This window comes from Podarcis filfolensis (assembly GCF_964270895.1).
Source record: "Podarcis filfolensis genome assembly, chromosome: 1".
NCBI lineage: Eukaryota > Metazoa > Chordata > Lepidosauria > Squamata > Lacertidae > Podarcis > Podarcis filfolensis.
The window spans coordinates 115,332,483-115,347,887 of record NC_139604.1 but is presented as its reverse complement, the minus strand read 5'-3'; the positions used below and the strand labels follow the sequence as shown (position 1 = coordinate 115,347,887).

Below are 15,405 nucleotides of genomic sequence, written 5' to 3'. Positions count from 1 at the left end.
ATAAGACAAGACACCCCAAATTTTTGACATTATTTTTTAGGAAAAAACCTAGTCCTATACACGGGAAAATATGGTATATTTTACAGTCTGACTTCATGCATTTTGATTTAGCAATATAAATTTTGTGACACAACTAAACACTTCATTGCAAAATGAGTTGTTATTAGTGTTAAGCAGAGAATTATCACTGATGACTCCTGAATATGATTTTTTAACCCAGCCTATAAAATATCAGTAGTCTCTCCCTGCTTTGTGCCATCTTCTGCTGATAAGTGATGACTTGATCAAGCCCAAGTATTCTACAAAGGTATTGAAGGATAGTTAATCCAAGATTGACCCTACTCTGGTTTAATGTTAGTCCACGAATCAGTGCTGTTTGAAGGGTACTTTTGTGTTTACTGTACGTTAGTTCATTTGGCTCCACATTTTTTTAACCTCTCTGGGGAAGATGACATATGGGCTTAAGTGAAAAGAGTTCAGTCATCACTTTCAAATAAATCTTTACTAAACACTTATCATGTTCTTTATGACTAGACCATGCAACAAGCAGAAATGATTCATTCCACCAAGCCTTTCTTACTTAGTTTTGTTATAGTGTCATTTAGGATAATTGTAAATGATCTTAACGTAAGCAACAAATAGGTTATTATTACCTCTAATGACTCATCCTGTAATAGGGCTACCAGTTCTTTATGTATTACATACACATCAGTATTTAAAAGCTTAGCAACCTGAAAAATACAGAACCAACAAAACAGGGACATTAGCCTTCTTAATCTGGTCGTATTTATTTTTCAACAAGGTCTGAATAGCCAAAAGGAAACAAGGATGTAGACTAGATCTCTAATACCAACAATCATACTTAAGAGAGTTGAGGTCATGTCCTTTTCTCACTACTAAGCAGTGTGGCATCACACAGTAGCACAGAAAATAAACATCCTGGCAACAGCACACTTTCAAATTGTGCCCTTGGGTACTGAGATGACATTTTGCTTCTTTGTACATTTCAAATATCCAATATTTTGACACAGCCAAACATTTTAGCCTTCTGCCATGTAATTCCTATTAACTTAAAATAATATAGCTGATCTACTCCTAGTTGGTTACATATACTACTATACTAAACACAGTTCCCTCACTTTTTCCTCATTCCCAACAGAAACCATGGGTTGCATTCAGCTAGGTTTTACTCAGAGCTGACCCACTGAAATTAATGAGTACATTTACTTTGAGTAAAATATAGTTGAAAACCACCCCATATATTTCCACCATCCCACACAGGTCCATGGAATGGTGACAATGACTGGACAGAATCACAAGTAGCTTCTTGGTTAGGCAATATAATGAAAACTTTAAAAATAAAATATATATATTAATGAATTGTCATCATTTGATAGATTCTATAAACTGGATTGGTTGATCACTTTTTCTTATAAGGATGTCAAATTATCTAAAAAATTATCTAGCTCTCTGGATGAAACATACTTGTTAACAGCTATGATTGTTTACTATCAGAACAGAAACAGTGAACTGTAGTCATCTGCAGAATACTATATATTTAAAATATATCCAGTAGCAGAAATATGTAAATTACTATGGTACAGGACAGCTGATGTAATCCAAGGTGGTAATTAACACAAGGCACCAAAGATATGTATTTTTAAAGTCTAATAGGTAATTTTTCATTCATATGAAAAGTGCTTCAGATGAGTACATAAAATTATTCTACAGCAACAGCCAATTAAAATGCCAGGTCTTACAGTCCTACATAAGTTATGCAGAAGCATTGCCAAGTACACCACTCCCACCCTCCTCTCACATCTGTATCTAATTCCCTTCTGTTCCAATTCCCTCTTTCCCCAGTCATTGTACTGTTTCTGTCTGTTGACAAGGAAACAGAACTCTCCTTTGGCCCAAAAGCCAAAGGGTCTAAAGCAAGACCCTAAAATCTAAAACTTACATTATGCTGGGTTAAATCAATTAAAGCATCATGCAAGAGGAACAGAAACTTCCCTTCCCTCACCTCCCCCACATGCCTCTCTGCATTCCACTCCTGATTTGCTTGGAGGGGTTGGGGTAACCCCTAGAGCAAATTTGGGGGTGTGGAGTACATGGAGGGGGGAGAAGGAGGGGAAGAATGAATACAGCCAATAGCTTTATTTGCTCATTCAGCCTTTATTGGCATAATTTAGACAATAAAAACCATTAAAAACAATGCATAAAACATTGGTTATACAGACATATTAAACACATAAAACACATACAAGACTCAGTAGCCACCATTAAATAAAATGAAGGAGTATTATATTTGTGTTTAAAAATCTTGACTACAATAGCTTTATTAATCTGTTGTCCTTTACTTCCTGTGAACTCAAACTTGCTTCAGCAAGAAATATTTCACACATAAAGAACTGGAAAAATCAAGAGTCCTAATAACACAATTTGTGTTGAAAATGACATGATTGTAGCCTCATGCACTTTATTTGTTCGTAATGGAAAAAGTATACATGCATTTATATCATATCATATTATATGTATTATACATAAAAGACACCTCAATGAAGTCGTATGAAACAACCATAAACTAGTAAGAATCCAAAGTTAGTAAGTTATAAGTTGCACTGGTTTCAATTAGGGAGGTTAGCATACACTAATACTGTATATTAAAGATGAACATATCAATGAGATTGTATACAATGAATAGTTGCTGAAATTAATCCAAGGAGTATTCCTTGACTTACTTCATAGAAGCCAACAGCCATCGTGTGCCTGACTAGGACTTCAGGGTCATGACATAGACAGAAGAATGTTGAGTACAGTTCCAAATTGAAATTTTTGGGATCCACGAAAACCATCATGGCCTAGGAATAGAAATGATGTAACATTTAATGTGGACAGGAACATATTATAACCACAAAGAGTGGACTCTTTCTCCAAATGCCTACCCTTATATAGCCAAAAAGGAACAATCAAAATATAAGAAGGAAGCATCACACTGGGCTGTGTGGAATCCCAAGGTTTGCAAGGTGTTTTTTTTTTTAAAAAAAACAACTTTATATTAAAAACAAACAAACTGGGGGTGGGGGCAGTATGCTGTGGCCACATAATGCTGACTGACTTTTAGGAGAAAGGGATCAGAAAACAGAGGATGGGGGAAAAATGGAATGGAGCAGCTGGAACTTGAACAGAATCACTTTATACTGCAACATTTTGTTGCAGAACCCAAGAGAGCAGGCAAGTGGTAGTGCCTGTTCCACCATCCTCTGCCGCTCCCAGTGTAACAGCAAGGGATGTCGCCCTGCTAGCCTTATAGTCAGTGCTTTTTTTCTTAAAAAACGTTTAGAGGTACTCTTATTTTGACTCAAGAAAAACACCATTTTATTGTTCAAATTGAGGAAAATAAATACAGTAAACGGACAAAAGTACAAAGATTCACAAAATGTTTAGGGGTATGTGTACCCCTGTGTCCCCCCAGAAAACCCCCACTGCTAATAGTACACTTTCTAGTTTGGGGAAAGCATCCTGGAGGTGGGGACATTCCACCTCTTTAAAGCCAGAAGATTTACCAACTTCATTATTACTATTAAACTGATTTATATGAATTACAGACACATTATGCACGTATTATAAATGGATTTTTAAGTAAAATAGTAGTCCACTCACTGGTAAATTGTAAGCACAGTTCTTTCTCACTGAGATGTACTTCTTTTCCTGTTCTAGGGTTTGGAGTTGCACCTGGTTGTCATTGTGTCCATTTTCCTGCTCTAATCCCAGTGTGCAAAGCTTCTTGTAGAATTCCAAAAATCGCAAATGCTGCTCTGGTGTAAAAATCCCTTCAAACAAATGCAATATGTGTTTATTATTTTACGTTCACGTAACAGCACAAAAATGGTCTGTCCAGTGAGTCAGGTTTGCATAGCAGCTACAGCATTGGAGTCAGGACTGTTGATGATTGGGTGCACATCCCTGCTTTGCCATGAAGCTCATTAGCTGATATTGGGCAAGTCACCCTCTCTCAGCTTTGCCTACCTCGCAGAATTCTTGTGAGGTTTATTTGCACCATAATGTGGAAGAAACCCATTTGTTCCAGAAATCACAGTACAACGCCCTTGTCCATTCTCCTGAGACAACTCCCCTGGGAAAGCTTCTTATGTTTGTGTGAAAAGGCACGAAAAATTTGGAGGAACTAGCTATTCATCCATAGGCACAATATTCTTATTTCTGTATTATAGAATTTACAAATACAAGTCCTACAACCCAACAAGCACCTTCGGGCATGTAGAAGGGCTTATTCACACATAGTAGGGCTTTCTTTCCCCTTCGCAAAAGCCAGCACTCCCTATCATGCTGCGAACAGTGATCTGAAATTTCCCTAAGACACAAAGCTAGGCATCATTACCTCTGCATGTGATTTCAGCCACATATTCCTTTAGACCAGTGGTTTTCAACCAGTGTGATGTGGCACCCTGGGGTGCCTTGAATGATGGTCAGGGGTGCTGTGGGCAACACTGACCTCTGTCCTTCTTTCATTCCCTCCCTCCCTCCTCTGGTGCCCTCTTGCGTCTCTGCCTCCCAAAGGCTTGCACAGCTGTTTGTTGCAGCAGCCCTGGCTACAAATGCTCCAAGGAAATGGTGCGTCTGGGGCTGGCCAGGGGGTGCTTCCCAGGCCCGTTAGGCAGTATAAGGAGGCACCTCTCTTTGGGGCGGGGGGGGCAGCTCAGAGAGCAGGGGCAGCAGCTGCGGCTGCCCAGAGGACACCCAAGGAAAGGGGAGAAGAGGCTGAGGGAACACTCCACAAAGAAGGGTGTTTGGAAAGGGATGAGGGGCTGCCAGCTCTGCAGGCAAGGGGTGACATAACTGGGCTCCTGAGTTCTACAAGGGTGCTGCAGAAAAAATGTAGTTGGTCAAGGGAGCCGTGGACCCAAACAGGTTGAAAAACTCTGCTTTAGACAGCAGCCATGGGGGACTGTTACTCCAGCTCTGAGGATTTAATATGAAAGAGGTATATATTGCAGCTCTTGCATTAGGGCTCTTCTGCAATGTGTTGTAAGCAGATAGGTGTTAACCTGCACTGGATCTTACAGGGAGAAGGCATTGTGGGAGTAGACTTTTGATCATTTAAGATAAGACCTTAGAGCTAAGGCATTGTCTGTGGTTTATAAGGCCTTGAGGCTAGTTCTGAAACTAGCAGAGATTTTACATTCCAAAGCAGGAAGAACTAAGGCACACCAAGTTCTCATCCTGAGAGGAGGAACTCACTGAGAAAAAGCTATTTGTATTGTTATCTTGCACATGCATATGGAAAATACTGACAATCCAAGGACAAAATATTACACATTCCACAGGCTGGCATTCATTGTTAACACACTGAATATTCATTATATATTGAATAGTCTTCATGACTTCAATATACATAACAAATGTAGATCAATGAATATTCATGTGAAATGTAACTGGAGGTATGCATGCTATATCTGTTATTATTAACACCTTTCAAATGTGTGGGTACAGCTACTGTACTGAGAGAAAGGGAATGGGTTTTTCCATCAATGGTCCCATCACATCAGTCCTCTTTATAAAGAGGGTGTTTGCTGGAACTATGTGGGAACCTTGCTTTGGTCTTTGCTATCATAATTGCAGGGGTTTGGACTAGATGACCCTAGAGATTCCTTCTAACTCTGGAATACTATGCTTCTATAATTCATAGCTGGAAGCAAGTAAGGGGCAGGGGCAGAATTGTTGTGTTGTGGCACTGATCTGCTTTCGACTCTGTGCTACACCTCTGCACTGACTGATCAGGAAATTATTTATGTGAACCAGACTGTTAAGAGCACAGAACCCTTTTCAAATTCCCTTCACGACATTCCATGGCAAACCTCATTTTAGTGTAAAAAGCTTGGGTCAGACCTAAAGTTCTAAAATTTCTGGCACTTGCATACTGTTCAGAGATCTTAAGAATACTCACAACAGGAATGGACCTTAAAATAGTCTAACTCCAAACAATAATAACAAACCTCTCCCTCTTCTGTTCCTCTTCAAGTGTTACATCAAATAAAGGATTCAGAAAAATGTCAGGAACAACAGTTCACGGACAAGTCTGCCATTTCTGCTAGTAGTTAACAAAGTTTTAAATGAATTTTCATAGGATGTACTGTATCTGTTTCCAATGCTATTGCTATGCAAACAAATGTGGACTATAAATTCAAATAAATGTCACATGTCAAGGGAGGGAGCAACAGCAAGTCATTATACACAGTTTTCACCTTGATCATATTTACTTTGTTATTAAAATCATTTATTTTATTTATTTGGGGTTGCAGTGATTAAGACTCCAATGCAAATGAAAACAACCCAGCACCCCTTAAAATATATATCATACTAGGACCATTTGATCGTACCATATAGTCCATTACAAAGCTTCCCTAAATGGAAAGATAGTGAAACCAGAATAGATTCATCTGCTTTGAACGATTTTTCACAGAAGGATTTCACTAATGGGAGGACTGTTTGACTTCTATCATCTGAAAAACAGAAAATATTATAAAGATGAACAGAGCTATCCGTTTGTGATCTTTAATTAAAATGTGAATAATAGCATATTGACAAAGAACATAGTCTGGCAACCAGAGGAATGGCTGTAGTACTAGGTTCAATGCAACTCAGTTCTGATCTTACCTGCATCAAACATTTCCAGCAGATTAACCAAGGTCTCAAAAGCTGCAAGACGTACACTGCTGCCTTCATCCCTTGCTAATTCTACCAGCTCAGGAAGCACTACGTTTTTGGTTAGCTCAGTCCTACAAAAAGTATCAAAATATTTAGTAAAAAAAGACAACTGCTGCACTATCCACAGATTCTCCAGAAACAGGCAGGGGCTTCAAGAACGAGCTTGTATTTCCCCATACAACATACCTTGTAAACCACTCAGAGGTTTTATTACAATCAAGCAGTATTTAAGTTTTGTTAAATTCTTAAAAGTCACCAGGCAGAGGTCAAATGGCCATCCTTTCCTTTCCCTTTTCTCATTTTTATCAGAAACAATGTGACCTTTGGCATGGATATAATTATTTGTTTGTTTATCCCAGCAACAAAAACCCAACCCCAAGAATCCCCATCTTCTCCCACCCATGAATGGGAGCGACGCTAATCACCCCTTTCCTCCCACCCACTGCTGCTACTACACTCAACAACCCCCTTAACTGCTTTTCACTTTAAAACACCCCGACCAATACACCAACAGATTGGATAACACTGGACAGCACCGCAGGGTTGTCATATGCTGCTCTCTTTTAGCCCCCTGCCAGGTGCAAGTAACACTGGTGGGATCCACAGTGCCGATAGCCAGCAGAAAGCCCCCAAATGCAGCATTCCATGGGAGAGGAGAGGGAGAGGCAGAGGCGGCCTGGGATACACCGGATCCTAAGCTGGCCCCGCAGCCATCACATGATGATTACTATACCACCTCCAGGCTGGCAGAGCAAATTGTCTGCACACCCACACCCATCACTACCACCAGAGCTGTGGGTGTGGGGCTGGCCCCATTGGTACACTGAAACCCTGGATTTCTCCATTGTTTCCTCCAGACAGCAATCACTTCTTTACCAAGGAAAATCTGTTATACCCCCAGGTTCTTTCAAGCCAAACCAGGAAGTCCTTTCTCCCATTGTCTGAATGCTTAGAAAAAGTAGGAAGCCTCCAATGAACCCGGAAGTCCATTGTTGTATTCATTTCCAGAGAGACCACACAAAAAAGGAGTATGTATGTAGGTTTGCTTCCTCCACTGAAATTAGTGAGATTTGATTGTAAGTAGATGTAAACAGGAATGACAAAAGTGAAGGTAACGAAAGGTGACAAGGGAGTGATAAAGCCAGATAAGGTGAAATTATGCTGGGGCAGGGATAGCTTTGCTGAGGAACTGGACCTTGAGGAAAGACTTGAAATGCAGAAAGGAAGTCCCTTGACAAGCAGAGAAGAAAGCTGGTGCAGACCAAGGTAGAAGAGGCAGAGGGCACAGAGGTGGGAGAGGGAGAAGGAATCAAGGACAGCTAAGCAGCAGGTGGATCTCTTGATGGAGACAGAGCAAGAAGCTAAGTAAGAAATGTCAGAGGCAGAAAAGCATGCAGGAGGCAGGTTAAGAAGATGGAGGACCAAGAAGGCACCCTAACATTGGACCAGAAAGTTAAGAGGCAGGGTGTTTTTTTAAGGAGTAGAAAGACATGAACATGCTTAACAAAAAGGGAGAGCCAGAGAAAGATTGAGGCGAAGGGCCAAACTACAAATAGCTGCATGCATAATTTGTCCAATATTTTCTTTTCTAACTGAAAGCAGCCTCTGGGCCTGTGATCTTCAGCAGAAGAAAAGTCCTTTACTTTGGGCTATTTTTCTCTTTGAAACCCACGTCCCAGACTGCTTTTTCATCCTGCAACACAAAAGATATAGGTGCCTGTATATTTTCCCCTATGGGCCAAAACACAACTGGGGTGGTACTTTGAGGCACCCACAACTTTTCTCCCCAAACTAGGAGCCTTAGAAGTTGGCTTTTGTTACTATGAAAAGGAGAAAAGGAAAAGGAACCAGTGAATACAAGATACACTTTGGCTGCATGCAATATGCGATGAGCCCCTGAGAATGTGTGCAAAACTGAGAGGGAGGGAGACAGAACTGAAGGAAGAGGGCCGAGGAAGCAGGCTGTAAGAGTTAGGAAGCAAATGAAGCAAACAGATATGGCAGTGGGTGAGACGGTGGGCAGTAGGTGATTCACACTGGGCACAGGGAGAGAGTCTATATAGGTAGGGAGTAGTATACTAAGTTTTCCTCTATACTACTTTGTACCAGTATTTTAAACATCTGATGAAGTAGGTTTTTGCCTGTGTATATGTAGACGTCAGAGTAAAGCTGGTGTATTCTAAGGGGCCACAGCACTTTCTGTTGCAGATCAGGCACGGGCAACCTTTTTTCTAAGAGTGGCTGGAGTCAACTGAGAACAGGACTGAAGCCAGCAGTAGGCAAGTCTATCCCCTTTTCTCTCTTGTTCTTTCTGCTACTGCCTTCCTCCTCCTCCTGAGCTGATCATTTGCAAAGGGCTTACTTGAATTAGGCTACAGGCCACATAAATTAGGCTGAGGACCACAGGTTGCCCACCCTGATTTACACTGCTAATCTTCTGAAATCATTTCCACTCTGTAGTAATTATGCTCACCCTATTCCTTGAGCTATAAGCTCCAGTTGCCGACACATGCAGGAACGAACTTCATATTCTACATCCTGGCAGAGTGATTTTACCAGCGGAAGAATTTCTCTTTTAATTCTAAAAAGGCAAGAGTTGCATTAATCAATAGACAGAAAAAACGCACTTCATTTAGTTGACATGTCCAAGTTGAATAATGTGAAAGAAAAACCTTAATCATCACATAACATTCAACATATAAACGGCATTTCTGCCTTTCTGAGTTTTGCATAATGAAGTAACATGTAAGGGAGATACTGCAATTTTTAGGAATATATAAACATGACCAGTGGTGTAGCATGGGGGGCTGGGGGGGGCCATGGCCCCAGGCACATTTTTGAGAGGCGCAACAAGGCACCCCCACAACATGCTCCCCTATCAAAAGGTCGGAGCCACAGGAAGGGAAGCAATAATAATAATAATAATAATAATAATAATAATAATAATAATAATAATTTATTATTTATACCCTGCCCATCTGGCTGAGTTTCTCCAGCCACTCTGGGTGGCTCCCAATCGAGTTAAAAACAATACAGTGTCAGACATTAAAACTTCCCTAAACAGAGCTGCCTTCAGATGTCTTTTAAAAATAGGATAGCTGCTTATTTCCTTGACATCTGATGGGAGGGCGTTCCACAGGGCAGGCACCACTACTGAGAAGGCCCTCTGTCTGCTTCCCTGTAACCACTTCTCACAATGAGGGAACCGCCAGAAGGCCCTCGGCACTGGATTTCAGTGTCTGGGCTGAACAATGGGGGTGGAGACGCTCCTTCAGGTATACTGGGCCGAGACTGTTTAGGGCTTTAAAGGTCAGCACCAACACTTTGAATTGTGCTCGGAAACGTACTGGGAGCCAATGTAGATCTCTCAGGACCGGTGTTATGTGGTCCCAGCGGCCACACAGAGTCAGGCCTATGGGGCTGGGGTGGCAGCGGCACCCATCTCTCTGTGGTCAGTGAAGGAACGCTCATGAGTGCGCCACCCCTGAGCTGGGCAAAGGGGGGGCATAGCTGCTGCGGCTGTCACTGCCCCCTCCCCAAGGAGGAAGAGGGAGTGACCCGGCACGGAAGCGGCAGAGAGGCTGTGGCTTAGTATGTCATGTGAACCAGCCCCCAAACTGAATAGTTTTGGACAATTCAGTCTATTACTTATTTGCATCATTGTCACATGTGTCAATATTAATAGGTCAATTGTTTTCAAAATACTCACAAAAATTTGTACATCTTGAAACATTTTTTAAGCTGAGAACTGTGCTACAACCATCAGAAAAGTGTGGAATCCAGTAGTTATATATGTTACATTAGTCCAGGAGGTGCATTCATATCAGAAATCGTGAAGCTGGCACTCCTCAGGCATCCCTATCAGTATAGCTACAAAAAGGGGACTGAGTTTGGGACACCAGCTGTGTAGCTTAATCCTAAAATCTGGTGCACAAGCACATGAGTTCAGGATGTGGCACTCCAAAAGCAGCATACTTTTGGTAAAATCTAACATTTGGTGAGCACATGGGGATACGCCACCAAAAATATTTAGAACTGTGATACCTGCCTATAAAGCAAAACGTTACTGTGAATTCAGCAGCAGAACCTCACACAAATAGCAGGCCTTCACTGACTTTGACAGAAGATAAATAATCAGCTGCTAGAGGGTACCCATCACAGCTGAGGGCATGCCTTGAAAATAAACCTTTATGTGGGATTATAATAGAGTTTTGCAGAGAAATTGAAAGCAAACTGGCAAAAAGTATTGGACAGTAAGATCTTCCACCTTTAAAACAAGACTACTGTGAACATGGACCCAACATTAATAAATCTCAGGGCATCTGCTGTGACATTTTTATTATTCTGTGAAATTTTAAGACAAGCAAAGAGATCCCAAGGCCATCAGAGGAACAAACAAGGTGGCATTTGCAGATGAAAAAGGAACACCCTGGCTGTTACTGAAATTGGCTTCATGCAGAATGGGATGCTACCATTTTATCCACAATCGCTAATATGGGGCAGCAGTCTTGGCAAGGAGTTTGGAAACGATCCCATAGAAAAACATGACAGCCAATAGGAAAATTATGGAAATCAGGATGAAATTGGACAATTCATTTAAGGGACCTTGAAAATTCAATAGTGCAGATGAACACCTTTTTGGATCATGCCCTAAGTGTGAGAAAACACTGTGGTCTTTATTATGGGTACAGCCTAAGAAGTACTCATGCTGTGCCACCTTGGTGAGCTTTTGGAGAAAGGATAAGGATGCACAGCAGCAGCATTGGTAGATTAAGTCCACCATATACAGTTTGATATAAATTGACAAAGTGCTCATTTACACATAGAACACAAAAGCAGGTCAATTTGTTTCCCTTTCTGCAAGTTTTAATTATTAGGACATCTGAAAAACACACAAGCTACTCACATATGAGCTTCAAACTTGTTAGCTAATTTCCCCAAGATTTTGCAACTAACCAAGCGAGACTGAAGTGTTTGGGAAAGCTGTGCCTTGGAAACAAGAGGATTCAGGATCTATGGGGGAACAGAAGAAGAAATTCAAATGGCAAATCTAGGGCTAAACAGAAGCAAAACAATAAAAAGAATCAAGAACCACTTCACATATTAAAACTGATCTTAGTATCAGCTGCCCAGTCAGCATTCTTGCAAGTTACAACATTCACACCCTACTTGAAGCAAAATGGGGTGCACTCTTTCACCTTCAGAGGAATGACCTCCAAGTAAGAAAATTATTGGCCTTCAAGTTAATTCCCAAAAAAATCCAAAATGCAGACTAAGGGGAATGTTGGTGTAAATTAGCTGTACTCCTTATGTAAGATCAGAAAGAAGACAGGACAAGGACATTTATAATTATATTGCAAAAGTAGCACTTCCCACCCCTTTCCAGGAGATGACTTTTTCACAGTACATTAAGAACACATACATTAACAACATTAAAGTGAATTAAGAGCATCGTAGCTCAAAACACTATTCTATGCTTTCAATTCTGTGCTTCTTGTCAGAGGCTTTGTGACTCCCACTAATTCGGACTAGCATGTTGCTTTGTAAATGATTTCTAAATATTTAGGAACATGTAAGTTATCTGCAGTAAGAATCATATAAACCAAGAACCACTTCTGACTTTACAGTTTTCATTCATGGGAATGCTCCCACAAGGCACTCCGTGAAAATTGTAGACATGAGTCTCAGGCAGTCCAAAGGCCAAGAAAAAACCAGCACATCTATGTATTCCTGTTTATAGATGCATTCAGACTAGTACTCTGACTTCGTTTCAGTTTGTCATTCCCTGGCTTCACATTAAAGCACCTGGGGTCTGGAGCCAGGGAGTCTTGCAGCCAAACCAAAGAGCTCCACAATCTGCAACATCACAGCAGTGCAACAAAATGATGGAGCTGCTGCCAGGCTATACGCTGCCCTTGGACACCCCCAAAGCAGCTGTTATTAAAAGATACTGCTGCTTGCTGACTCTGCAATTAAGAGGCGACAAGAGGGACTGAAAGAATTTCACACAGTCCTAAAAAGCCTCAGATTTTCCCTAGGTCCTCAGTCTGAAAAAAAATGTTGAAGGAAAAACGCCAAGCTGCTGTATATCCCACATACCTGGCCATCTTTCTGCCAAGATCTGCTCTGCTTCAGCCCATTTGCCCTATTTACTTAGTGATCATCTGTCTTCTGCTTTGACAATGCCTCCAGGCATCCAGCCCTAACCTACAGGCTTCCTTTGGTGATTCGTTTAACAGGGCATGCAATATAATGAACTGCCATCTTGAGAGCAAAGGAATAGGGTGGGTGGGAGAATGGTAGGGAACAATGTGTATTGATTTTTACAGCAGGGGGTTCTTTTGCTCTCAGGATGGCAGGTGGCACTCAGTGCAAGATGAAGCAAAAAGAAAACATTTATGAGGCTCGTGCCTGTCCCTGTGGAGTGCCGCATGGGCACTTCTGATGGACGTGGACAGCCTGATGGGATGGGCAGCAGGTAAGAGCAAAACAGAGACACTTCTTTCTTTGGGGAATGCATTAAGAGTTTCAGACTATGGTTGGGGAGACCCAGGCTCAAATCCCCTCTCAGCCATGAAGTTCACTAGCCAGTCGCTATCTCTCAGCCTAACCTACTTCACAGGATTGTTGTGAGATAACTGCAGCTCTTTGAGTGGTCATTTCATAGAATCATAGAGTTGGAAGGAACCCAAGGGTCATCTAGTCCAACCCTCTGCAATGTAGGAATCTCAGCTAAAGCTTCCATGACAGATGGGCATCCAATCTCTGCTTAAAAACCTCAAACCACCTCTCATGGGAGTCTGTTCCACTGCCAAACAACTCTTGCTGTCAGAAAGTTTTTTTCCAAATGCTTAGTCAGAATCTCTTTTCTTGCAACTTGATGCCATTGGTTTGAGTCCAGTTTGTGCAGTTATATGTATGGATTTGTTCTGGAAGCCTCTAGGCAGGGCTTTTTTTCAGTTGGAACTTGCCTCTCAGGTGGGCGCCATTGTCATTATAAGAGAACAAGGGAGGTGTTCATGGTGAATTCTGGCACCTCTTTTTCTAGAAAAATAGCACTGCGTCTACGTTAGTTTTGGTGGCTGACCTGCCCCCAACCTCCATATGGCTTCCCACTCAGTCCTCTCTTAACTGCTACAGCAGAAGTACTGTTTCCTAACTCAAATGTCTGGATGTGGCTTTTCCCTGTCTTTAGGGCCTGCCAGGCTATTCCCAATAATAAATGCTGAATCTGCATACTTGCATCCCACACCCAACACCTACACACACTGCCATAAATATGCATTCACTTATTTCAATTTCAGTCTTGATGCAGTGAACAAGCGGGGGGGGGGGGGGAGATTCCTGACCAGAACAATGACTGAACGTTTGCTTCTCCTTAACAGGACATATGATTCTGCACAAGAAAACCCAGTGCTCAAAAAACCCCAGCCTCAAACAAATAAACCAGACTGGTTATTTCATGTTATTTTCTATTGCAGACCACTTGAAATATTACAGTGGTCTGAGCACACCGTAAGCCATCCCCATTTTGTTATCTCTCTTTCAGGAGTGGCCTGTGGGGAAGCATCTGTGAATGAAATGTGTGAAATCAGAAACAAACCTGAAAAGGAAGGCTTGACATTTAGAGCAAATGAAACTCCAGAGTGCTTTCGTCTACTCTAATTAATTAGATTATGAAAAGGCCTATATGCCATACCTGACACGAAGCTACAAACATCTTACCAATTATATTCTGCGCAACGCTACTCATGAAAGTTAATATTATCTTGTTTTACAGTGTTTCCAGGGAGAAAATGCAAGAAGTCAATTAATTTCTTAAGTGGATTTTTTTAAGCCTGAAGTGCTTTGCACCTCCCGAAACCAAACTTTATAGTTTTTTCACCCTTTGATTGAATTTTTAAAAAATTCTTGTCATTTATTTCATTTCCTATGCAACCATTCATTTGATACAGCTTTCCTTCAGTAGGATGCCTGCCCCATCTCAAAATTTACAATGGAGTGTGCACAACATACTAAGAGCTATTCCTATGCCAATAATATTTGACATTTGTACAGGATATTCTGACTGTTCAAAAACCCTCACGTACCTTGTGCCTTCAACCTTTACAACTGCCCTTCACAAATTTCTAAGCACCAATTTAGAATTTTAATCTATTTTAGTACTTTAACTTCTGTATGTTTTAAAGTATGGCTGCAAATTTTTATTGATTTTTTTGCTTTATCTTTTTGTAAACTGCTTTGAGAGTGGAGTTTGGGGGGGGCAATTAAGCAGTGTATAATTATTTTTGAAACAAACAAACAAACAAACAAACAAACATGTGACTCACCAAGCTGGACAAGCACAGCTCACCAGACCACCAAAATGGCAGGCCGCCACATGGCCTGCTAAGCTGCATTCATTCAACTAGATGGGCCACACGTTGTCTATGCTTGCTTTTCAACGGGGTTTCCCAAACTTTGGTCTCCAGCTCTTTTTGGACCACAACTTCCATCATCCCTATCTAGCAGGACCAGTGGTCAGGGATGATGGGAACTGTGGTCCCAAAACAGCTGGAGACCCAAATTTGGGAAAACCTTGCTTTAAAACGATCAGTATGTCAGATGCATGCACCCTTGCCAACCCAGAGCTACCCCTACCTCGTCCATCGTGGCAGATGTAATGCAGTGCCACCAGCA

The 15,405-nt window shown here is 41.4% G+C and overlaps 1 protein-coding gene across 2 annotated transcripts in view; it reads right to left on the bottom strand.

Annotated features, from left to right (window-relative positions):
* Window positions 1-15,405, bottom strand: part of PPP4R4 (protein phosphatase 4 regulatory subunit 4) — a 75,971-nt gene that overhangs the window by 19,675 nt on the left and 40,891 nt on the right. For both annotated transcript variants that reach the window (XM_083612318.1, XM_083612317.1), the window contains exons 6-12: window positions 11,633-11,739; window positions 9,200-9,307; window positions 6,676-6,797; window positions 6,399-6,521; window positions 3,664-3,833; window positions 2,742-2,861; window positions 654-731 (exon numbers count right to left, since the gene is read on the bottom strand). In XM_083612318.1, coding sequence (XP_083468444.1) covers window positions 654-731; window positions 2,742-2,861; window positions 3,664-3,833; window positions 6,399-6,521; window positions 6,676-6,797; window positions 9,200-9,307; window positions 11,633-11,739 — 828 coding nt within the window. The remainder of the gene's footprint in view (window positions 1-653; window positions 732-2,741; window positions 2,862-3,663; window positions 3,834-6,398; window positions 6,522-6,675; window positions 6,798-9,199; window positions 9,308-11,632; window positions 11,740-15,405) is intronic.